This window comes from Pogona vitticeps, chromosome 5, assembly GCF_051106095.1.
Source record: "Pogona vitticeps strain Pit_001003342236 chromosome 5, PviZW2.1, whole genome shotgun sequence".
NCBI classification, from domain to species: Eukaryota; Metazoa; Chordata; class Lepidosauria; order Squamata; family Agamidae; genus Pogona; species Pogona vitticeps.
In genome coordinates, this window is record NC_135787.1 from 142641891 (window position 1) to 142665481 (window position 23591).

The 23591-nt window shown below is 40.5% G+C and overlaps 1 protein-coding gene across 1 annotated transcript; it reads left to right on the forward strand.

The window, feature by feature from the left end:
- Positions 1–1760: 1760 nt before the first annotated feature.
- On the forward strand, positions 1761–22859 carry RXYLT1 (ribitol xylosyltransferase 1). The gene is made up of 6 exons (XM_020785999.3): positions 1761–1983; positions 8074–8235; positions 15615–15717; positions 18914–19228; positions 19637–19807; positions 22338–22859. Exons 1-6 carry the CDS (start codon positions 1839–1841, stop codon positions 22756–22758), a joined length of 1317 nt encoding a protein of 438 aa, XP_020641658.3. The 5' UTR covers positions 1761–1838; the 3' UTR covers positions 22759–22859.
- Positions 22860–23591: the final 732 nt, after the last annotated feature.

Genomic DNA, 23591 nt, shown 5'->3' on the forward strand with positions numbered 1-23591 from the left:
TAGCCAGATGCCTGGATAACTGAGTTATCCAGCAGCTGTTGCTGCCCTGATCCAAAAGAGTACATAGAATGCCTAAATATAGAGAGCCTTTTCAAAAACTTTCCCTGAAAAATATAGGGCATAAGCATATTAAAAATGATAATCATTTCACATCTTAATCACAAAAATTACAACACTTAAATAAAACAAATCTTTTTGTCAAGAATTACAGATTTATACTTTAGTTTTTTTCCCATGGGATATCTTTGATTTATTTTAAACCACTTCCTGAGAATAATTCTTTCACCATTCCTCCCATCTCCTCATTTTAGAAACAAACAAAAAAATATCCCACCATCTTAAACAAACTTCTTTCTCCCCTCCTTGCAACTCCCAGAATCATCAAGGGAATTGTGGTATCATATAAAGAATTATTATGGACATATATAAAATGTAGTATTCTCTTAGGTCGAAATGATTTTTTAAGAACTTTTGTCAAAGGTATCAGGTCCTGAAATTTCATTTTCAAGCAATAAATTGTCACTGTAATTGAAACAATATTTCAAAAGAGGAAATGATTAATCACTTTGACTCTTAGTAATCTAAAGCAATAAATCATGGGTCAAACAGCTATCAAATAGTAAATATATTTGAAATCTGTACTATGAGCAGTTTCACTGTGAAATTCTGAAAACAAAGATAAAATGAGTAGCAGCAGTAGTCTGTTAGTCTAGTGATCAATATATTTAGTGCAAGCAACTGTAAACCAATTGCAACATTCCACAGGCCTTGGCAGCAGTCTAGGGTTGTAGGCATTGACACTGGATCTGTGCCATATACAGCACTGCTGCATACTGAATACTTCTATAGGAATTCAATCTGAGGTCTTTAAAAATATTTTGTGTTTAATTAAATATTTATGTTAACTGATGCAGCAACTCTGTAAACATGAAAGCTGAGTGCATTCCTAAGCATATTTACTCAGAACTCAGTTCAGAAGAATTCAATTATACTTATTGAATACCTCAAGATATGGAATTCTGAATTTATAAAGTGTTAAAATAAAAAGGGGGTGTAGAAAAAGCAGCTCTGAACATGTACATTGTGTTTTGAAAATGAGGTTTGAACACCAGTTTGCTAACACGACGATCAGGAGCTGGTGTAGTTCAAATGCACCTGGAAGACCACAGTTGCTCACCTACTGTTAAGAGTGCAGGAGGAATTCGTTGCAACTTTTGCTGTTCTGTTACCTTGCGTGTAACGGAGGTCGTTACAAGGAACAGGTGCTAAACCCACTGACTGTAGCCGTCTGGAAGAATTTATTTATTTATTCGATTTTTACCCCGCCCCTCTAGACAACGTCTACTCGGGGCGGCTTACATCAGTTAAAACAAGTTAAAAAACATATAAAATGCATATAATAGAGGGAAGGTTCGCATACACTTGCAGTGTGGCCAGCGCTGTGTGTGTGTGTGTGGGGGGGGGGATTCGTGTAAACGCCTTTCCCATCAACCCAGGGATGGAAGCCGGGCCCCTCTGTTTGCTTGCAAACCGTAAGATCCTCTATGGCCACAGGTGAGGATCCTGGCCCTCTGCAGTGGTCTGACGGCGGGGTGTCGACGCTGTGGGCGAGCAACCACAAGTAGGTCCACCTCCCCAACCCAGAATCACCACAGCTCCACGTAAGTGAACTCAGACGAGCATGGTACGGCTTTCCCAAAGACACACAGCTCCGCACCGCCCGCAACCCTCGCCTCACTCTCCCGTCAGGCGAGAACGCCGGCGCCCGTCTCGGCGCGTCACGCGGAGGGGCCTTTCTCCGCCCGAGCAAGATGGCGGCTGCCCGCCAGCCCTGAAGGATGAGGCTCACTCGGAAGCGGCTGTGCTCCGCGGCGCTGGTCGCCTACTTGCTTTTCTCCCTCTACGCAGCATACAGCGTCTTTCTGAAGCCCCGCCGCCCTGCCACCTCACGGACGGCCCGGAGGGAAAAACAAGGGCGAGGAGGTAACAGAATCGCGATGCCTCTGTCTCCCTTTCTCTCGCCTCCCTCCCTGCTTTACCAGGTCTCCCTCCATTCTTCGCACCGCCCAGTGCTGGTTGCTATTCCCATCCTAGATTGCTATTTCAGGGCTAGTATTTTTGTCTTTCATTGTCCTTTCCTAACAAGCGGCAGAGCTGCAAAGGTTGACTTTTCAGTCTCCCGAACTTCTCTAAGTGCTGCAATCCTGAACAAATTCAGAACTGAAGCGAGGAATTCCTTCTGTGTTGGCATGTATAGACGCTCTGTCCAGCTGGTATAGGTGTCTTCAGTGATGTATGTATGCCAAATGTAGGTTTCCACAAAGTTGGAAGCATGCAGTAATGCAGCCTCAGGTACTCTGAAGTGCCTCTGAATTGTTTCGCCTTTGCTCACTTAATAAAGAAATGCTACTAAAAGAAGTGTATCATAAACATGCCCAAAGTAGAAGGCAAATCCATGAAATAAAAAATGGATACTCATAATTTCATATCATTGACCATTTTTTCTGGTAATTGTTATGTTGGTAACAACAGGGGAAAAATAAGGTTGTGCAAGTGTCAGGTTAGGTCGCCACTGCTCTGTTTTCATTGAAACAGTTACGTATAAGATGATTGCCTGTCATTACATCTCAGTGTTGTCAAATGATTACTCAGATTATGTATTGGGGCCTGTGAAAGGGAAGAAGAATTTGTGGCACTCCAGTTGTTGCTGAACTTGTTAGCCTCAATTGTTAGTTACATGGACAGTTGTAAACCAACATTTCTAGGGCTTTAGAAGAATTATTCTCCTTATTTGGGGATAAAGTCTTCAGGTGCCATCAAGGTTTGAAGTTGTGTGCTTACAGAGTGTTAAAATATTCAAGGAGGTTAAGGAGGAATCAGCCCTGAAAATGATTTAAGTGTTTTTAAAAATTGAACAATAGTTTACTGGAAGGCAGCAGGAAAAGAGGAAGACCACATATGGGCAGATTCCCTAAAGGAAGCCACATGGTTGAGTTTGCAGGAGCTGAGCAGGGCTGTTGAAGACAGGTTATTTTAGAGATCTCTCATTTGTAGGGCCTCCATAAGTCAGAAGTGACTTGACAGCACATAACAACAACCAGCCCAGCAAGAGGAAACAATAACATTCCTGAAAGTTAAACTGTTTATGTTATTATGTTATTATGTTATAATTAATGTTTTATGTTACAGTTCCTTGTACATCCTATAGTGCAGATGTCCCCAACCCCCGGTCCGCAGCCCAGTGCCAGTCTGTGGCCTGGGCCGGACCGGGCCACCAAGATAGACCTCCTCCCCCCCGGCACGCACTTGGGTTCCTTTGCCTCAGCGTGCCTTCCCTTTTTCCTGCCTTTCTTTTTCGGGAAGTGAGGAGGATGGTTTGGCCATGGAGAGGTGGAAGCAAACAGTTGCTGCCACCACCAGTGCCTCCCAATTGCTGCGGCGATGAAGGGTTTCAGCAGGGAGCTCCACCTCCTTCTCTGCTTCCACCATTTCAGGAAGAGAAACTGCCGGACACAAGAGGACAGGGGGAGCCCGAGCACAGCTTCAGTTGAGCAGTGGCCCTCGCTGAGAATGAGCCTCCTATGGCTGGAGGCCACTTGGATCCGTGGGCTGTAGCAGCCTCTGAAGAGGCATCTGCCCCGCGGGGCTGCTGTGCTGCTGCTGCTGCTGCTGCTGCTGCTGCTGCTCAGGCCATGAAGAGGAGAGGGGCCAGCAGGAGAGGGGCCAAAAGCAACTTCCAGAAGCCGAGGAAGGACCCCACGGTGGGCGGATGGCAAGGCTGACTTTGCAGTGAGAGACCTGAAGGGGAACGAGGGGAAGCAGTCCCCTCAAGTACCAGCTTATTTATTGCGTCTGAAAATAAATTGTTAGGGCTAAAACAGCCTTTTAAAAATATATGTATTTTGCCCATTAGAGCAAAGTCCAACTGAAATGCATGCGGGGCTTCCTCTTCACCGATGATGCAGCCATTGTTGCCCACTCTGCTGAAGACCTGCAACAACACATGAATCATTTTAGCAAGGCCTGCCAAGATTTTGGACTAACAATCAGCCTGAAGAAAACACAAGTCATGGGCCGGGATGTGGACTCACCTCCCTCTATTACTATCTCCACGCAAGAATTGGAGGTTGTTCATAAATTTGTTGGCTCAACAATCTCTGACACTCCCTCCCTAGATGTCGAGCTGGATAAATGTGTTGGCAAAGCAGCTACCATGTTCTCTAGACTCACAAAGAGAATATGGCTTAATAAGAAGCTGACGGCATATACCAAAATCCAGGTCTATAGAGCCTGTGTCCTGAGCACACTCCTGTACTGCAGCAAGTCCTGGACCCTTTGTGCACGGCAGGAGAGGAAGCTGAACATGTTCCATATGCGTTGTCTCTGACACATTTTTGGTATCACCTGGCAGGACAAAGTTCCAAATAGTGTAGTCCTAGAATGAGCTGGAATTTTTAGCATGTGTACATTACTGAAACAGCGACGTCTATGTCGGCTTGGGCATGTTGTGAGAATGGCTGATGGTCGGATTCCAAAAGATGTCCTGTATGGAGAATTAGTGCAGGGAAATCGCCCCAAAGGGATACCACAGCTGCGATACAAGGACATCTGCAAGCGGGATCTAAAGGCCTTAGGAATGGACCTCAACAGATGGGAAACCTTGATGTTTGAGCGTTCAGCCTGGAGGCAGGCAGTGCATCACAGCCTTTCCCAATTTGAAGAGACACTTGTACAGCAGGCCAAGGCAAAGAGGCAGTCCCGAAAGAAGCAAAACCAGGGAGCTGGACAGGGGACAGATTGTATTTGTCTTCAATGTGGAAGAGATTGTCACTCTCGAATTGGCCTTCTGAGCCACACTAGACGCTGTTCCAAGACCTCCATACAGAGCACGTTACCATAGTCTCTCGAGACTGAAGGATGCCTACTACTGAACTTACTTACTTAAAGGAAGAGAGGAAACTAAAGCCTCAGCCGCTGCTCTCACTCGGTCAAGTTAAGCCTTATGTTCTTGTTGAGTCAGAAGCAAGTTCCACACTGCTTGAAGGACCTTACTCCCAACTACATGGGCAAAAGGCGGGAAAAGTAAGGAACTCGCCTTGCGTTCCTCGGTCCTGAATAATTTTAAGCAATTAATACCTCACCCCCTTCCGGCCGCCAACAAAAGGGAGCAAAGGGAAATAACCTTGGCTATTTCAGTAATGCTCCAAATGATCTTACAATTTAAGTTTCTTCTTTTAGCTTACCCACTTCATAGAAAATAAGGGCTATTTCAGGGAAGAGTAGTGCTGTGAACCGTCTTTAGAGCATGGTCACAATTTCCTTTTTAAGCCTGGAAATTAAAGAGCAGGAAGAATATGAGCCACTGTGTTTGTGTTGATAGAGTTCACTTTTGCATGGTACTCACAAAAACACATCTGCTTTCTAATTAGTAATGAAACTGCTGTAAAGACTACTGGAGCAGCTGGTCAGTCTGCATGTGTCTTTATAGTGTGTGTCGCAAACTCCCAGTGTCCCCTGCTTGTTTTCCCACTCACAGGTTCACCTTTGGAAACGACTTGTCATTTTCACCACCACCAGAGGGTATTACCCTCACTGTACCAATTACGAGTTTTAGACTATTGCTACCAAATATAACAAGGTTTATTTATGGTTTGTTAGGTAAATCACAGAAGAAAAATCATGGATGTTCTTTTATTATTCATTCAATAAATGTGGATTTAATTACATGTAAGCTTGCTTGCATTCATTCACTTTAATCAAGGTCTCAATATATTCTGACTGTCTATGTAGTTATTACTTTTAACTCTTTTATATTCTGTAACACACCAACTTTCCAATAACTTGTCTAAACACATCACAATCTTCTCCTGAACTCAGTGGTCCCCAACCTTGGGCCTTCAGATGTTCTTGGACTACAACTCCCAGAAGCCTTCACCACCACCTCCGCTGGCCAGGATTTCTGGGAGTTGAAGTCCAAAAACATCTGGAGGCCCAGGTTGGGAACCACTGCCCTAACTGACTCTCTGTCTCCCCAGTTCTCTTGACTCCCCCCCTCCTGTCCTGTCATAGACTCCTGCACTAGAACTCTTCAATGACTGACAGGAGTGACATGTGGACTGTCCGCCACAGTGTGGCTGGTATCACAGTTGCTGATTTGGATTGGTACTTCAGTTCAGATTGGGAATTGTTATCGGTAAATCTCTGCAGGCTTGTTTTTATTCATATATTTATTCTTTCTTTTTTAAGTTTGCTTGATAGCGTCTCAGTTTGCAGTAGATCTAAGTTTAAAATGTTGATAGACCATGTCTATTTAATGGTGCCAAATATATAGCAGAACATACATTGTATCCTGCTTTGTTGATCCCCCTGATAAATAAATAGCTTATTACTCTTCTATATTCTTTATTCATCTTTTTAGTACAAGCTGAAAAAGAAGCCACTTGTCTTATGCTGGATGAATTTTTTGTACCTCTCTCCCCCCTCCCCAACACTTTCTGTATTTTCTCCTATACATTCTGTGGTTTTATAACATGCACATAACTACACACACAAGTGTGTTCAAGCTTTGGGCACTTTTGCCTTTTGATTGTTACTGCCATAATCTTAGTACAATCCCTCTTTTATCTTTTTACTTTGTAGATTGTTTTTCCACAGCTTCAGTCTTTTAAGGCAAGGGGTTTGTATGCTCCTAAAGCTAGCCAAGCAGGTATCCAAGGAGTAAAGTGAAATGATTTATTATATTATCCATAGTAATGTCAGCAGATAATTGGATGACTCTTTCTGCTAATCCCAGAAACAGGATAGTTTGACTGGGCAAAATCTTGGCTCTCTTACTATATACATTATTGTAACATGTTGACCGTTGGAAGTAAAACAGCTCAAAGAAAAATGAGCTATTTTTTTTTCTCTCTCTCTCTCAAAAAGGATAAAACCTCTCAAGAACAAATCCCATTAGTATTACTATGTCAGGTAGCCTCTTTAAAAAAATAGCTTCCTTCAGCTAGAATAGAGAAGAAAAGGAAGACAGCCTGGTGGAGAAATTATTGCTTGATTGAATGGCTTGTCTAGTAGGTAGAAAGCTTTGACGAATTCTGGTAAGAGATCCTTAGAAATTGATTCATATTCTGAGGTTGAATGCAGAACAGTGAGTCAGAGGTTAGTGATGCACAATTTTTCCGTATTATCAGTTGAAAATTGCTATGTGTTGGACAGACCACTTAATACATTTTTGTTCTGCAAACCAATGAACATAAATCAGGTTTTAATATTTTTTTCTTCAACACCAACATCATTGTCAAAACCAGCACCACATTATAAAAATCAAGGCACACAGGCAACAAAAAAAGCACCTTGAACTGCTTTTAAAAAAAAAGAAATTAATGCCTTGCACCCTTATGAAAATGATGGTGTATCGACCAAGGGCTGGTTATCTTCTTGAAGACAAACCAAACTAGAACAACAGTTGTAAATGATAATGGAGTGCTTAAAAACAGACAACTGTGATTTGTTATCATATACTATAAGGATTAGAGATGGGAAGTTTGTACAAAACACGGCACCACAGGTGGTGCTGAGTTCCATCGCCCACCCACCCCCAGGCCTTCTGGTTCACTTACGGGGCTCTGCATGCTACTGGGTCCTTTAAGTGGATCAGGAGGTCTTGGGGGAGGGAGATGGAACTCCTACGAAGCATGAAGTCCTGTCTCTAATAAGGATGCACTTGAGCTTTATTTGCACTGCATTATGCAACAAACAAAATCCAAATAGTAGACAATTAACATTGATGGGACTTTGGATGTAACCTTTTTTCAGATTCTCCAACAAGGAATTTCATCTCTGTGTTTCCCATATTCTGTGATCCTGTTGTAAATAATTTTTAATTCAAAAACATTGGCAGATGTCAGGGATTGTAACAGGCTGTTAAAACATGAAACATGATCTGTCATGGAGCTATGACCCCTTTGTACAGTACATGTTCCCTAGATTTCAGAAAAGTCTCATGTAGTTTGGATGTTACGGTTTTAGCATCTGACTGTCTCAGATGTTCACATAGTCTATGTTTTTGACACTTAGGGCATACTGTTTTGGGAGTTGAAGAATGGAATCCTTGGGAAGTTGATGAGAAAACTTATTTGCAGCAGAGGTCTGAAAGTAGCCTTCGACTACTGGAAAAGATGAAAATGCAAGAGGAACAAATAGACCTCAAAGTACAAATTTGGGGGAAAGCTGCTATTGGTAAGCATGTATCATTAGTAATTTAACTGTTGTTTACAAATCTTGTTGCTTTATCTAAAAATTCTACTACTAAATTCTGTGTTCAAAGGCTTTACTTCCTTGAAAGGTATGTTTAGGATTGTGACCTTACTCTTAGGGTGCCAGATGGGCATAAAACCTGCTGTTTGGTTCACTGCAGGAATTGGTTGGTTGACTCCTTTCTCCAGTGATCCCACTACTTAATCTCTGGAGAAAACCAAATTGTTCTCAAAGTGTTCCTGTCTGAACTTTTATGAGCCCCTCTTGGGGGCTTCTACTTTTTTTGCTGCAAGTAGGATCACTCTTAGTTTGGTTTAATTCCAACATGTACAGTAACTGGGAATGGACCAAAAGCCTTCTGGCTATCAAGACTCCCTCCACTTTGAATTTCCACTTTGAGTACTTCAGGATATCGGCAAATTGAACACTTCCTTTGTTCCTTGATAGAGGGGCAGAGGAAGTAAAATTTCTTTTAAGACTTTGATAGACTACTGATGTGCTGCATAGCTTATTTAACAATTCAAAAAATATATTTTCTTTCTATTGTCCGTGGGTTTAGCTGCAGACAGTTTATCAACTGGTCCTTGAAGACAAAGCAAAGAAAAAATTGTGTTTTTTATAAGTGATGCAGTGCATCAGCAATGATCTACTATAGTCTATTTTTTTACTTCCCCTTCCAATTAGCAGAAGTGTTCAATTTGCTAATGACCTAAAGTGACTCACTTATTAAGCCACTTCATGATATTGGTAATTCAAACTGAAGAAGCCATACCAAATAGAGTTGCTTGAGCTGTGATATGCGATTTGGATGTGAGGAGCACACCAAACGGTATATCACACCTCTAACTGACTCCAGGAGACTCTGTTTAGCTCACACCAGCTCTCTCCAAAAGAACCTGTGTAGACAAGCCCTTAGCCGGAAATATATTTGATTAACGTATACTGAATGCACGTCTAAATGCACATGATCAGGACTATCATGTTAATATATTTTTCTCCTGTAAATGGACTACAGTGTGCCAATTTGTTTAAAACTTAATTTGGATACCAGCGACTGTGACTGCTATTTCAAATATTACGAATAAGAAACTATATAAGGAATTTCATTTTTCTCTACATATGTTTTTTTTTTGTTATGCACACTTAGCAGATATTTGCTAAAAGCTTTTTGCTTAGTGTAGTAAGCCACAACTAGAGAATGCTATTGAATCAATGGAACTTATGGAGGATTTCACTCACAAAATTTCCACTGATTCAGTGGGCTTACTGTACACTAAGTAACAGGATTTCAGCCATTGTTACAAGCAAAGAATGATTCTTAGGAACAGCAGTTTCTCATGCAACTAAGATTGTGGTCCAGATGTCACCTTGCATAGAAGTATTGTACTTCTAATAGGAGCCTGGTGCAGACGCTGATTCCAGTGGTGTCAAAATATAGGGTTGCTCATGTAAAATCATTTAAAATTGTTTTGCTCTTTAAAAAGTATCTTGACTTTCCCTGTACTTGAAAACAAAGGGTGACTATTCATTTGTCCACAAATCTCTGAGCAAAAAGATGCTTTGGCTGTTTTTGTGAAAGAAAGCAATACCAGAAGTTCCTTTGAAAGAGAGAAAAAATCTATTTATAGAAATTAGTTTCATCAAGTCTTATGGACTCTAAATGCTTTAATTTATATGTCACACAGACAAATTAGGTTACAAGCAATGATGTGAATACATTGTTAATTATTATTAACAGGTTCTAAACCTAGCCGCTCTTTCATGGATTGCTGCCTTGTCGTAGTGAAGGGGCTTGAGTAATTCAGAGAAGCTATGGGCTATGCCATGCAGGGACACCGAAGACGGACAGGTCATAGTGGAGAGTTCCGACTAAACGCAATCCACCTGGAGTAGGAATTGGCAATGCCACTCCAGTATCTTTGCCAAGAATACCCCATGAACAGAAATGAAAAGCTAAAAGATATGATGCTGGAAGTTGGGCCCCTCCGGTCAGAAGGTGCCCAGCATGCTACTGAGGAAGAGCGGAGGACAAGTACAAGTAGCTCCAGAGCTAATGAAGTGGTTGGGCCAAAGCCGAAAGGATGCTCAGCTGTGGATGTGCCTGGAAATGAAAGGAAAATCTGATGCTGCAAAGAAAAATACTGCATAGGAACCTGGAGTGTAAGATCTATGAACCTTGGTAAACTGGATGTGCTCAAACAGGAGATGACAAGAATAAACATTGATATCCTAGGCATCAGTGAACTAAAATGGACAGGAATGGGCGAATTCAATTCAGATGACTGTCATATCTACTATTGTGGGCAAGAATCCCATAGAAGGAATGGAATAGCCCTCATAGTCAACAAAAGAGTGGGAAAAGCTGTACTGGGATATAATCTCAAAAATGATGAGATTTTTGAGATTTCAACACGAATCCAAGGCAGACCTTTCAACATCACAATAATCCAAGTTTATGCACTAACCACCAATTCTGAGGAGACTGAAATTGACCAATTCTATGAAGACTTACAACACCTTTTAGAACTGACACCAAAGAAAGATGTTCTTCTCATTATAGGGGACTGGAATGCTAAAGTAGGGAGTCAAGAGATAAAAGGAAGAACAAGGAAGTTTCGCCTTGGAGTTCAAAACGAAGCAGGGCAAAGGCTAAGAGAGTTTTGTCAAGAGAACAAGCTGGTCATCACAAACACTCTTTGCAACAACACAAGAGGTGACTCTACACCTAAAAATCACCAGATAGGTAATACCGTAATCAGATTATATTCTTTGCAGTCAAAGATGGAGAAACTCTATACAGTCAGCAAAAACAAGACCTGGAGCTGACTGCGGCTCTGTTCATCAGCTTTTTATAGCAAAATTCAAGCTTAAACTGAAGAGAGTAGGAAAAACCACTGGGCTACTCAGGTATAATCTAAACCAAATCCCTTATGAATACACAGTGGAAGTGAAGAACAGATTTAAGGAACTAGATTTGGTGGACAGAGTGCCAGAAGAACTTTGGATAGAGGCTCGTAACATTGTACAGGAGGCAGTAACAAAAAACATCCCAAAGAAAAGGAAATGCAAAGTGGCAGTCCAACGAGGCCTTACAAATAGCAGAGAAGAGAAGGGAAACAAAATGTAAGGGAAATCGGGAAAGTTACAGAAAATTGAATACAGACTTCCAAAGAATAACAAGGAGAGACAAGAGGGCCTTCTTAAATGAACAATGCAAAGGAAAATAATAGAAATATTATAGAGGAAAATAATAGAAAAGGAAAAACCAGAGATCTGTTCAGGAAAATTGGAGATATTAAAGGAACATTTTGTGCAAAGATGGACATGATAAAGGACAAAAATGGGAGGGACCTAACAGAAGCAGAAGACATCAAGAAGAGGTGGCAAGAATACACAGAGGAATTATACCAGAAAGATCTGGATGTCCCAGACAACCCAGATAGTACAGGTCCAGAGCTTGAGCCAGACAGTGAAGTCAAGTGGGCCTTAGAAAGCATGGCTAACAACAAGGCGAGTGGAGGTGATGGCATTCCAGTGGAACTATTTAAAATCTTAAAAGATGACGCTGTTAAGGTGCTACATTCAATATGCCAGCAAGTTTGGAAAACTCAACAGTGGCCAGAGGACTGGAAAAGATCAGTCTACATCCCAATCCCAAAGAAGGGCAGTGCCAAAGAATGCTCTAACTACCCTACAATTGCACTCATTTCACACGCTAGCAAGGTTATGCTCAAAATCCTACAAGGTAGGCTTCAGCAATATGTGAACCAAGAACTGGATTTCGAAGGGGCAGGGGAACTAGAGACCAAATTGCTAACATGTTCTGGATTATGGAGAAAACTAGAGAGTTCTAGAAAAACATCTACTTCTGCTTCATTGACTATGCAAAAGCCTTTGACTGTGTGGATCACAACAAACTATACCATGTCCTTAAAGAAATGGGAGTGCCTGATTACCTTATCAATCTCCTGAGAAACCTATACGTGGGACAGGAAGCAACAGTTAGAACTGATTGGTTCAAAATTGGGAAAGGAGTACGACAAGGCTGTATATTGTCCCCCGGCTTATTTAACTTATATGCAGAATACATCATGCAGAAGGCTGGACTGGAGGAATCCCAAGCCGTAATTAAGATTGCTGGAAGAAATGTCAACAACCTCCGATATGCAGATGATACCACTCTGATGGCAGAAATAATGAGGAGGAATTAAAAAACATCTTAATGAGGGTGAAAAGGAGAGCGCAAAAAATGGTCTGAAGCTCAACATCAAAAAAAGCTAAGATGATGGCCCCTGGTCCCATCACCTCCTGGCAAATAGAAGGGGAAGATATGGAGGGTAGATTTTACTTTCTTGGGCTCCATGATCGATGCAGATGGTAACAGCAGCCACGAAATTAAAAGACGCCTGCTTCTTGGGAGGAAACCTCGACAGCATCTTAAAAAGCAGAGACATCACCTTGCCGACAAAGGTCTGTATAGTCAAAGCTATGGTTTATCCTGTAGTGACCAGAAAGAAAGCTGACCGCCGAAGAATTGATGCTTTTGAATTGTGGTGCTGGAGGAGACTCTTGAGAGTCCCCTGGACTACAAGGAGAACAAACCTGTTCATTCTAAAGGAAATCAACCCTGAGTGCTCACTGGAAGGACAGATCCTGAAGCTGAGGCTCCAATACTTTGGCCATCTCATCACAAGATTCCCTGGAAAATACGCTGATGTTAGGAAAGTGTGAAGGCAAGAGGAGAAGGGGACAACAGAGGACGGGATGGTTGGACAATGTCATTGAAGCTACCAACATGATTTGAACCCGGAAGGCAGCGGAAGACAGGAGGGTCTGGCGTGCTCTGGTCCATGGGGTCACGATGAGTTGGAGATGACTAAACGACTAAACAACAACAAACAAAAATCTAGCCTACTGAATAAAATACTGTGCTTGGTGCAATTGTTTGCAAGCAATTAATGTACACTAAGACTTTTTGATTCCACTAGCAGTGAGCTGAAGAAACAGAAGTAACAGAGAATGTATTTGTATATGTTCTGAAAATGTCAGGCATAAATATGTATATATCAAGCTACTTACAGAGAAGTTAGGAGTGACTTCTAGGAAGATATCCAGTTATATTCAATTTCTGGTGGAAATGAAAGAATTCCAAATAAGTTGCTCTACAGACAAAGGAAGAAAAAAAGCATGTTAATTAAACAATATTTATATTATAATTGTGTTGTCTCTGACACATTTTTGGTATCACCTGGCAGGACAAAGTTCCAAACAGAGTCCTAGAATGAGCTGGAATTTTTAGCATGTGTACATTACTGAAACAGCGACGTCTATGTCGGCTTGGGCATGTTGTGAGAATGGCTGATGGTCGGATTCCAAAAGATGTCCTGTATGGAGAATTAGTGCAGGGAAATCGCCCCAAAGGGATACCACAGCTGCGATACAAGGATATCTGCAAGCAGGATCTGAAGGCCTTAGGAATGGACCTCAACAGATGGGAAACCCTGACATCGGAGCGTTCAGCCTGGAGGCAAGCGGTGCATCACGGCCTCTCCCAATTTGAAGAGACCCTTGTCCAGCAGGTCGAGGCAAAGAGGCAGTCACAAAAGCAGCAAAATCAGGGAGCTGGACAGGGGACAGATTGTATTTGTCTTCAGTGTGGAAAGGATTGTCACTCTCGAATTGGCCTTCTGAGCCACACTAGATGCTGTTCCAAGTCCTACATACAGAGCACGTTACCATAGTCTCTCGAGACTGAAGGATGCCTAATCTAAAAATATTATAATTTTATATTATATTATAATTATGGCATCATAGTGAGGTGAGCTATGTGTTTGGACTGGATTACAAGTGTTTTAGTTCTCATAATCATAATATTTCTTATTTATCAAGAGATTGTTGTACACTGAGGCTGTCTTCATCAAATAGGTGATATATAATGGATGTTATTCCATAGTCTATAAATGAGATTAGACCAGATGTTGTTAATTTTACGTGCTGCATCCAAGATGATAAATAGAAAGTTGTTGAATAATAATGGCAGGTTAGTGCAGTTATGGAGTGCAGTAAAGGCTAAGTGCCAGATGGGAATTAGATTGAAGACGAACAAGCCACTGGCGATGTCACTGCAGAAAACATAAAAATAGCTCAGACAGAATGAGGAAGAGACAAGAAATTGGCACCATCACCTACAAATTCATGAATTTTATGCTAACAGAATCCTATGGGTAAGAGACTTTCAATTTGCACTTTCTGACACTATGGGCCCCCACCCACAGAATTTCCATCTTGTACAGGTTCAATCTCAGTATATTATCCTTCATCCACTCCAGTACGGTGTCCAGGCAGCGCTCAATGGACAGGACAGCATCCACTGCAGAAGAGTGGAAGGGTGTCATCTGCATATTGATGACATGAAGCTCCAAAACTCTTGATGACCTCTCCCAGTGGCCTCATGTAGATATTAAATAGCATTGGGGAAATTATCGAACCCTGCAGGACTCCACAGTTGAGAGTCCAAGAAGTGGACAGAATCTCCCCAAGCTGAGGACGGTCCTCCAAGGCCTGCCCTCCGATCCCCATCCCAGAAAGCCTTCCCATGAAAATACCATGGTATCAAAGGCCACTGATAGGTCGAGGAGGACCAACAAGGACATTTTGCCCCTATCGTTCTACCTCAAAAGGTCATCTTGCAGAGTGACCAATGCTGTCTCCATGCCATGATGCGGCCTGAACCTGGACTGGAATGGATTGAGGGCAGTGGTCTCCTCCAGAAGTTCAGCTGTCAGGATTCTCTCCCTGTCCAGTAGGGTTTGCTCAATACTACTTGGCTCAGAGGCTTCAGTGTTATTTCTGAGGATGAGGATTTGACATTCTTTTATTTAGTGGTGAGAGAATTTTTTGACCCAGGGGATTTCCACAGTCAGAGTTGCAGGTAATGTCATCATGACCAAGGATAGCTTTTGGACACCTTTGTTACAAGATATCATTGACCTAGTGGTGGCATAGTATTGTTCAAATGTATTGCCTGAAGACCTTCAGGCTAGATGAGTCCTTTAGCTTTTGTTCAGAGGTCCCTAAATAATCTGTGGTTTTGCATGTTTATGGTATAAGGACCCCATTGTATCCACCAGCATTTCCATGGGCTCATTGTTTTTAGTTACTAGTGTTTATATTCCTTATTTTCTTCTGTTTTGTTGTATTGTTTTAGTGTAGGTCTACCTCAACCTTACTAGCAACTATCTTGCTGCTCATCATGCTTCCATTGTCTCATCTTTCTATGAATGCCTTTCTATTGATTTTTTTTAAAATTGTAGTCTGTGGGACTTTAAATATACCCCTAATTATTTCTGATATTTTTATAGGTCTTTACCTGTGGCAGCATATCTTTGAAGGTCTGCTTGAGCCTGCAGATATATCAGCTCAGTGGAGAGAGGGAAGCATAAAAACAAAAAAAATGTTCTTCAGGTACTCAGTTCATAATATCTCCCCCCCCCCCCCAGGTTAGTAATAGTACTATTTCATAGCCCAAGGATTAAACAGGTAGGGTTGGACATAAGTCATGGTTAATTGAAAATGGAAGTGAAAGTTTCAGATCTTTTAATAGCCACATCAGAGAGCAGATTGTGTGTGAACCTGAAGTCATAGTTTGATTACATCTGAAGCATATCAGAGAGCATTAGAAGGCAGAGAAAGAAAGAGGAAGTTGAGAGGGTGTTGGACCAGATGGTTCATGGGATACTTTCCAGTTCTACAAGTCTGTAATTCTAAGAATTAGGCTAGGAAGAACAGTTGCCTACTGTTGTAGTAGTAGGTCAGTGGTTCTCAGTCTTCCTTATCATATATTTTATGAAGTCCCACAAGGAAAAGGGAAGAAATAGTCCACTTTGTCAGAAAAATCACATTTATTTCTGGGCATCTTGTTGTTACAGTTATCCTTTACAGAGGGAATGGGGGATTTGGATTACAGAATGGCTCTACTTTGAAGTATAATATAGCCAACTGAATAAATGAACTATTTAAAAATTAAGTGATCCTGTCTTAAAGTCCCATAGACGGAAGACAAGAGGTCACTGAATGTGATGCCCCCCCCCGTCTCCATGGATGGAGAGGGTGTGTCATTCTTGGAGGTGTCTTAGTGGCAGTGACAGGTAGCTTCACTTCTGTTTTCTTCATAGTGTTTCAGCGGCAGCTGTCTAGAAAACAGATAATTTCATTAGTATATCAGGGGAGGCCATGGATCTGCACGATTTTAATTCCTCAGACATGTCCAACTCAAATGCCTTAAATATGTCATCCATGGTTATTCTGCTCCGGTTGACCATAATTGGAAGCTTGAGGGGAGGGAGAAGATTTTTTTTAAAAATCAAGATAGGGGAAAGGATATAAAGAAGTCAGCACCCCAACTGTACAGGCACTAAGTCAACAGGCCTTCAAATTTAGTGTTAGATCCGCCTAGGAGTTCCATACCTTATTACGAATGCTGAGTTAGGCTGTAATCTTCTGTGCATTATTTGTACCTTACTTTTTGATCTATAGATCCACAGAATGGTTATCAGGAGGTTTTATAATTAAAAGATGTAATAAAAGTAAATTCATCTAAACACCACCAAACATTATAAAAAGACTGATCCAACAGTAAAATCAATGAAAACATCAGCATTGTTAAAATGAACATTCAGTGGATCATGAAGGCGAACCAGCTTTGTCTAATGCCAAATGGCAAATAAAAATGAAGCCAAAGGAGATCCCCTGTCTCAGCCCCTGAAATAACTTCTGCAACATTCATGCCACTCTCGAAAAGGCATTGTTCAACAGAGCACCATCTGTATGTCTGATGATAGGAGCAAACTGAGCAGGAACTTTAGGGGCAGATTTAATGTATGTAAAGTTCATATTGTTGCATTCATACTATTGAAAGCATTAACATTTTAAAACTAGTGCCTTGAATTGGGCCCAGGAACAAGGTGAAAACCAGTAAAAACATGATGAACCAGCACAGAACAAAATAAATGATGAGAGGAAGCTAGGTAAATGTTTTTAGAAACTTATGGGTAGGGTTGGGGTCGTGCTCTCTGAGACTACAAAGAAAGGACAAAGAACTAAAAGAAACTTAAAGGAGAACAGAGTGGCTCCGACAGAAAAAAAATGTTATTACATTCTAGCAGGAGAAAATGTGTAAATACTATTATTAATAATTATTTGTTATGCTTGACAAATGCTATCCATATTATAATATTTGACCTTATTTTGAACATCTGTAATCTAGTCTCCCATCTGTACTAAATTTAAGAGTTAGGTCCTTATCTCCTAATTTAAAAGTTGTCATGCCTGTCATTTTTTTCCCTCTATTACTGGTTTGGGAATCTTCAGGAAGGGGGGGTTTGGTTAGGACTCATCTTGAGTACTGTGTCTAGTTCTGGACACCACATTTTAAGAAGGATGCTGACAAACCAGAACAAGTACAGAGGAGGGCAACAAGGATGAGCAGAGGACCGGAAACCAAGCCCTACAAGGAAAGACTGAAAGAACTGGGCATATTTAGCCTTGAGAAAAGTAGACTGAGAAGAGATATGATAGTACTCTTCAAATACTTGAATGGTTGTCATACAGAGGAGGGACAGGATATGGTCCAGTCATTCCAGAGTGCAGGGCATGTAATGGGCTCAAGTTACAGGAAGTCACAGTTTGGTGGAATATCAGGAAAATCTCCTAACTATCAGAGCAGTATGACAGTGGAACCAATTACCTCAAGAGGCAGTGAATGCTGGAGGCATTCAAGAAAAAATTGGACAACCATCTGTCAGATCTACTTCCATTTCTATCCCTGCATTGAGCAGGGAGTTGGACTCAATAGACTTATAGATACTCCTGATCAATCAAAAGGCAGATCAAGGAAGAGAGATGCAACCTGTATTGAATGAAGTTACATTCCCTCTGGAAACAGGTGCGCAGCTTGGGGGTGCTCCTGGATTAATCTCTGAGCGTAGATGCCCAGGTTACTATGGGGGCCAGGAATGCATTTGCACAATTAAAACTAGTGTGCCAACTGCTATTGTATCTTGAGTGGTCCGATCCCAGCCACAGTGAGCCATGCCTTAATTACATCCTGGCTGGATTACTGTAATGTGCTCTATGTGGTGCTGCCTGTCGAAAGCTTTCCCTCAATGACTGGCTGCCCGAGCGTGATCTTTTTAGATGGATTGTTATGCACCACTGCTTTGACTGTGTTTTTAGTATTGCTTGTGTTTCCCATATCTAAGAGGGGTATTTTGGTGGTTCCTTTTTAGTATTTCTGTACTTAAGTGTTTTTAGCTTTAAACATTGCATTTTAATGATACACACCACTTTGTATACTCATTGTTTTGTACTTAAATATTGTCTTTAAATGCTGCAAGTAGCCTTGAGTCCTTTTCTAAGGAGAAAGGCAGGGTAAAAATATTTTAAATAAAGAAGTAAAATAAGTTATAGGCCCCTTCCAGTTCCAGAATTCTAAGATTTATGGTGCTTCTGAGTTTCACAAAAAAACAAAACAAAAGCCGTGTCACTAACCATCAGTTAGAAAGCTATAGCAACTGTTACTTGAAATAATCATCTACTTTCTTATATTGTACTTTTTATGTTACCTGTAAATCTTGTTTTACTTGTGCTTTGTTGTTCACAGCTTCATCACAGGTCCAGCTGTAGTCCCTGGCTATTTCTCTGTAGAGGCTGACAATGTAGTTTTAGTGCTGAATGGCAGAGAAGAAGGAAAGATCTCCTACGCCATCCAGTGGCTCCATTATGCACAAACCTTAGTACAAACACGGAAGCTGCAGCATGTTGCAGTTGTGTTGCTTGGAAATGAACAGTGCAGAAATGAATGGATTTACCCTTACTTAAAAAACTATGGAGGGTTTGTAGATCTCCTCTTTATAATATACGACAGCCCGTTGGTGAACGAAGAAAACATTTTCCAGTGGCCTTTGGGAGTAGCTACGTAAGTATCATAGTAAGTTGCGAACTTTTTAGAACTTGCCTATGAACTGTAAAATGTGTCCTTGTCTATGTATAGCATGGTTGCAGAGTCAGAGCTTGAGAGTTTAGTTTCCCATTGTACACTGTAGGAGAAAGAGCTGACCTATGTGACCTTGGACAAGTTGCATAGTCACAGAATGGCCCTAGAAGGAGGGAATCGTAAACCATTTCTGAATACTTTACACCTATCAGACCCTGAGAAATATTAAGCTTTGGAGAACTGCTGTTGTAAATATTTATGTTATGCAAACAGCAACACTTTATTATAGTAATAAAAGGGTAGTGCGTTAGTGTATGGGGTTACAGCATATAACAGGCAGAGTGAAATAGTGCTAGTTCTGTGTGCTTATTAAATTGTTTTTAATTGCAGCTATAGAAGCTTTCCTGTAATTGAACCAAGCTGGTCAATGCTCCACACGCCAAGGGTTTATCAGTGTAACTTCTTAGGAACTGTTTACAAGAATTCAACACGGGAGACCCTAATGGAAGTACTAAAGCAAAGTGGACTTGATAAGCTATGTTGGATTTCAGCCAGAGAAGAGTAAGACATTTTAATTATTTCTGACTGAAAACTGTAAAGGTTGGATACATTTATGCTTTTCTTGACTGTGGTGCACACAATTGTTGAGGATGCAATGGCTTAATGATTTTTATGGTTATGTGTTCCAGCAATTTTTCTAACAAATCTACATGCATTCTGATTGACTAGTGGACTTACAATTAACCACTCTGGTACGATTTTCACATTCATTGGAAATGCATACATTAGAGCTGCCCAAGGATTGCAGCCTGTAGTAAATATCCTTCACTTAAAGTATTTTCATACCAGCATCTGACACTATGCCAAAGGTGGTTCCAGGAATTCTACATTATAATCCTGTATAATCCTAGATTTTTAAGCATCGCTATGACATGTGTGATTATCTGTCTGTCTACCACCTTATTATTATTGTTAAAACATCTCACAGAAGTGTAAATACATGACTAGTTTTGTTGTTGTTGTTTAGTCATTAAGTCCTCTGTCGTCCCCTTCTCCTCTTGCCTTCACACTTTCCTAACATCAAGGTCTTTTCCAAGGAGTCTTCTCTTCTCATGATATGGCCAAAGTATTGGAGTTTCAGCTTCAGGATCTGTCTTTCCAGTGAGCATTCGGGGTTGATTTCCTTCAAAATGGATAGGTTTGTTCTCTTTGCAGTCCAGGGGACTCCCAAGAGTCTCCTCCAGCACCACAATCCAAAAGCATCAATTTTTTGGCAGTCAGCCTTTTTATGGTCCAGCTCTCACTTCCTTACATCGCTACTGGGAAAACCATAGCTTTGACTATGCGGACCTTTGTCGGCAAGGTGATGCCTCTGCTTTTTAAGATGCTGTCGAGGTTTGTCATCACTTTCCTCCCAAGAAGCAGGCATCTTTTAATTTTGTGGCTGCTGTCACTATCTGCAATGATCATGGAGCCCAAGAAAGTAAAATCTGTCACTGCCTCCATATCTTCCCCTGATGGGACCAGGGGCTATGATCTTAGTTTTTTTTATGTTGAGCTTCAGACCATTTTTTGCACGCTCCTCTTTCACTCTCCTTAAAAGGTTCTTTAATTCACTTTCTGCCATCTGCATATCGGAGGTTGTTGATATTTCTTCTGTCAATCTTAATTCTGGCTGGGGTTCCTCCGATCCTGCCTTTTGCATAATGTATTCTGCATATAAGTTAAATAAGCAGGGAGACAATATACAGCCTTGTCATATTCCTCTTCCAATTTTGAATCAATCAGTTGTTCCATATCCAGTTCTAGCTGTTCTTTCTGTCCGACCTATAGATTTCTCAGGAGATAGATAACTAGATGACTTAAATTTCTGTAAATTCCATGGCCCTTACCTTTGTAACTGTACAAAAATAGCCTAATGTAGTTGAGCACCATAATATAATTATATTTTCTTTATATGAACTGTGTCAGCTAGACTAGAGTTTCTTGTCAGATTTCTTAAGCCTTTTACTGAGATTAGATGTGACCTAGTGGAAAGGATTTTTGGTAGCTTGTAATTTTCTTTTAGAAAACTCTGCAGGGTGTCTCTTCTGCCTGTCTGCTTTCTTCTTTCAGAAAATAACTTGGCCTCTTTCCTTGATTACCTGTGCTCTTGAATATTTAAAAAAAAATCCTCACTTTCATTCAGACAAGAAATGCAATATTGGAGTAATTATCAGATAGCAGGAGAGAAATGAGGTGATAATCCTAGACAGATAAAACTGACTGCTTTTATGTCATATAAATAAGTGCAGTTCTTGGGAAAAGGGATGAAAATTATTGTGCATTGGGAGATGGTCAGAATGCACTCACCACACACTTTTTAGCATATTTCTTTATTGTTTATTTTTTATCTCTTTATTGCTTATTTCTAAATTTATTGTTATAAACTGTTATTATGTTGTAAACTGCCTAGAATAGTGTATTGCACTAATGGAGTGTTGTCTATATTAAAATAAATAAATAATTGCTAACTCAATCCCAAATATCAAGTATCCTTTTATTACTTTAATGATAGCAATGCAGTCTCATATATTTTATTCATAAATTAGTCCCCCAGTGTACAGCAGATTTTTCTCCCGAATAAGTGTGCACAATAGAAAACTCACAACGTAAAAATAATAACCGAATAGTAAAATTCTGTAACACAGAGGTCTTTATTTTTTCCAGTTTAGTAAAATGTACTGCTCTATTAGCATAAATGGAAGAAAATAGTCATTAAGGCTTAAATTCAATTGCCAGTCCCTAACTAGAGTAGATCCATTGAAGTGATCACTTATGATACAGCAACTGATTCAATGAGTGTGCTTTAACAGGGACTAGAATTTAAATTTGAGCCATTGTCTTTTCTGGTGTACGATGTGGTGCAAAAGCATTGAGGTCATAGATTGTAGTAATATAAGATGTAAAATATTTGTGAGAGATTTCTGTTGCTGGGTATTATTATAGTAATGATTACACTGAAAGGTTAGCATGTCTTTTTATATTCCACTGTGTGTTTTGTTCAGTTGAAGGGAAATGTACATTTGCAGTTTCCTTTGTCTTTCTCTAGGTGGTGGCCTCAGGAAACTAATGAGAGCCTTCAGAAGTATCAAGACGCACTGTTACAGAGTGATCTCACGTTATGCCCATTGGGAGTAAACACAGAATGCTACAGAATTTATGAGGCTTGTTCGTTTGGCTCTGTTCCTGTTATTGAAGATGTAATGACACCAGGCAATTGTGGAAATTCATCGGTGTACCACAGTGCTCCATTGCAATTACTAAAAACCATGGGAGCCCCTTTTATTTTTATTAAAAACTGGAAAGAACTTCCTGCTGTTTTAGAGAAGGAAACACACATGACACTTCAAGAAAAGATTCACAGGAGGAAAAAGCTCATGGAATGGTATCGGCAGTTCAAAGCACAAATGAAACAAAAATTTATTAGTACATTGGAAAAATCATTTTTACATAAAGATAGGATAAATTAAATTACTGCTTTTTATACGAAAAAACCCAGACTACAGTGTAATTTCTTGTGAACTTTCAGTGATATTTCATGTAAATTTTTTAAAAAAAAGCTCCTTAGAAATAAGGCGTGCTTCTCATATTATTATAAATGCAAATATGTATATGTTTGGGAAAATATGAATACATGTATCTGTTACAGTCATATTCCATGATTACCAGATTTCTTCTTACCTCCTTTTGGAATACTCTTTTGGGCTGCAATCCTCTATTCACTGGCCTGGAAGTTAGCCCTCTTGAACACAGTGAGACTCAACTCCTGATTTGACATGTACTCTATAGGTCTCAATGTCTAAAAATGCAATTTTAAGTTATACAGTGTTGTGATGGCTGAACTCCTAGGGTCATAACCAAATGCTGCTTAAGGCCGATGATGTGAACAGCAGCAGCAGTTTTTCAGAAATCAGACATTTCCAACTTCTCTCCCAAAGCTCCTTTGTAATCCTTTTCATTATCAGGAATCTGAAAAAGTAAGTAAAATAGTTAACTTTTTTTTTAAAAAAGTCTGAATGCTACAAGCTGCTGGCCTGTGGGATAAAACACCCTCTCCTCTTACTCACTTTGTCATCAACTCAACAATCACAGCAGAGCTCCAGGCTCAACATTAGTTAGCAATTGTGTTGTGTTATATTCCTCCCCTGCCATTTACCAAGATTGCACTCACTCATGCACACCTATAGAATCTGGTTCTATCTATCCTAGTCTATCACTTAACCTTATTTTAGATAAGATTTGGAAAAGTTACATTTTTACTAAGATTTACAGAATGCTTGTTACATAGCTCCTACAGAGTAAT

Bases quoted from the DNA above. Each gene is read 5' to 3' on its own strand.
- RXYLT1 (XM_020785999.3), top strand. From the start codon at position 1,839: ATGAGGCTCACTCGGAAGCGGCTGTGCTCCGCGGCGCTGGTCGCCTAC. The intron at 19,229-19,636 runs GTAAGTATCATA...TTTTAATTGCAG, and splicing joins TGGCCTTTGGGAGTAGCTAC to CTATAGAAGCTTTCCTGTAA. The intron at 19,808-22,337 runs GTAAGACATTTT...GTCTTTCTCTAG, and splicing joins TGGATTTCAGCCAGAGAAGA to GTGGTGGCCTCAGGAAACTA.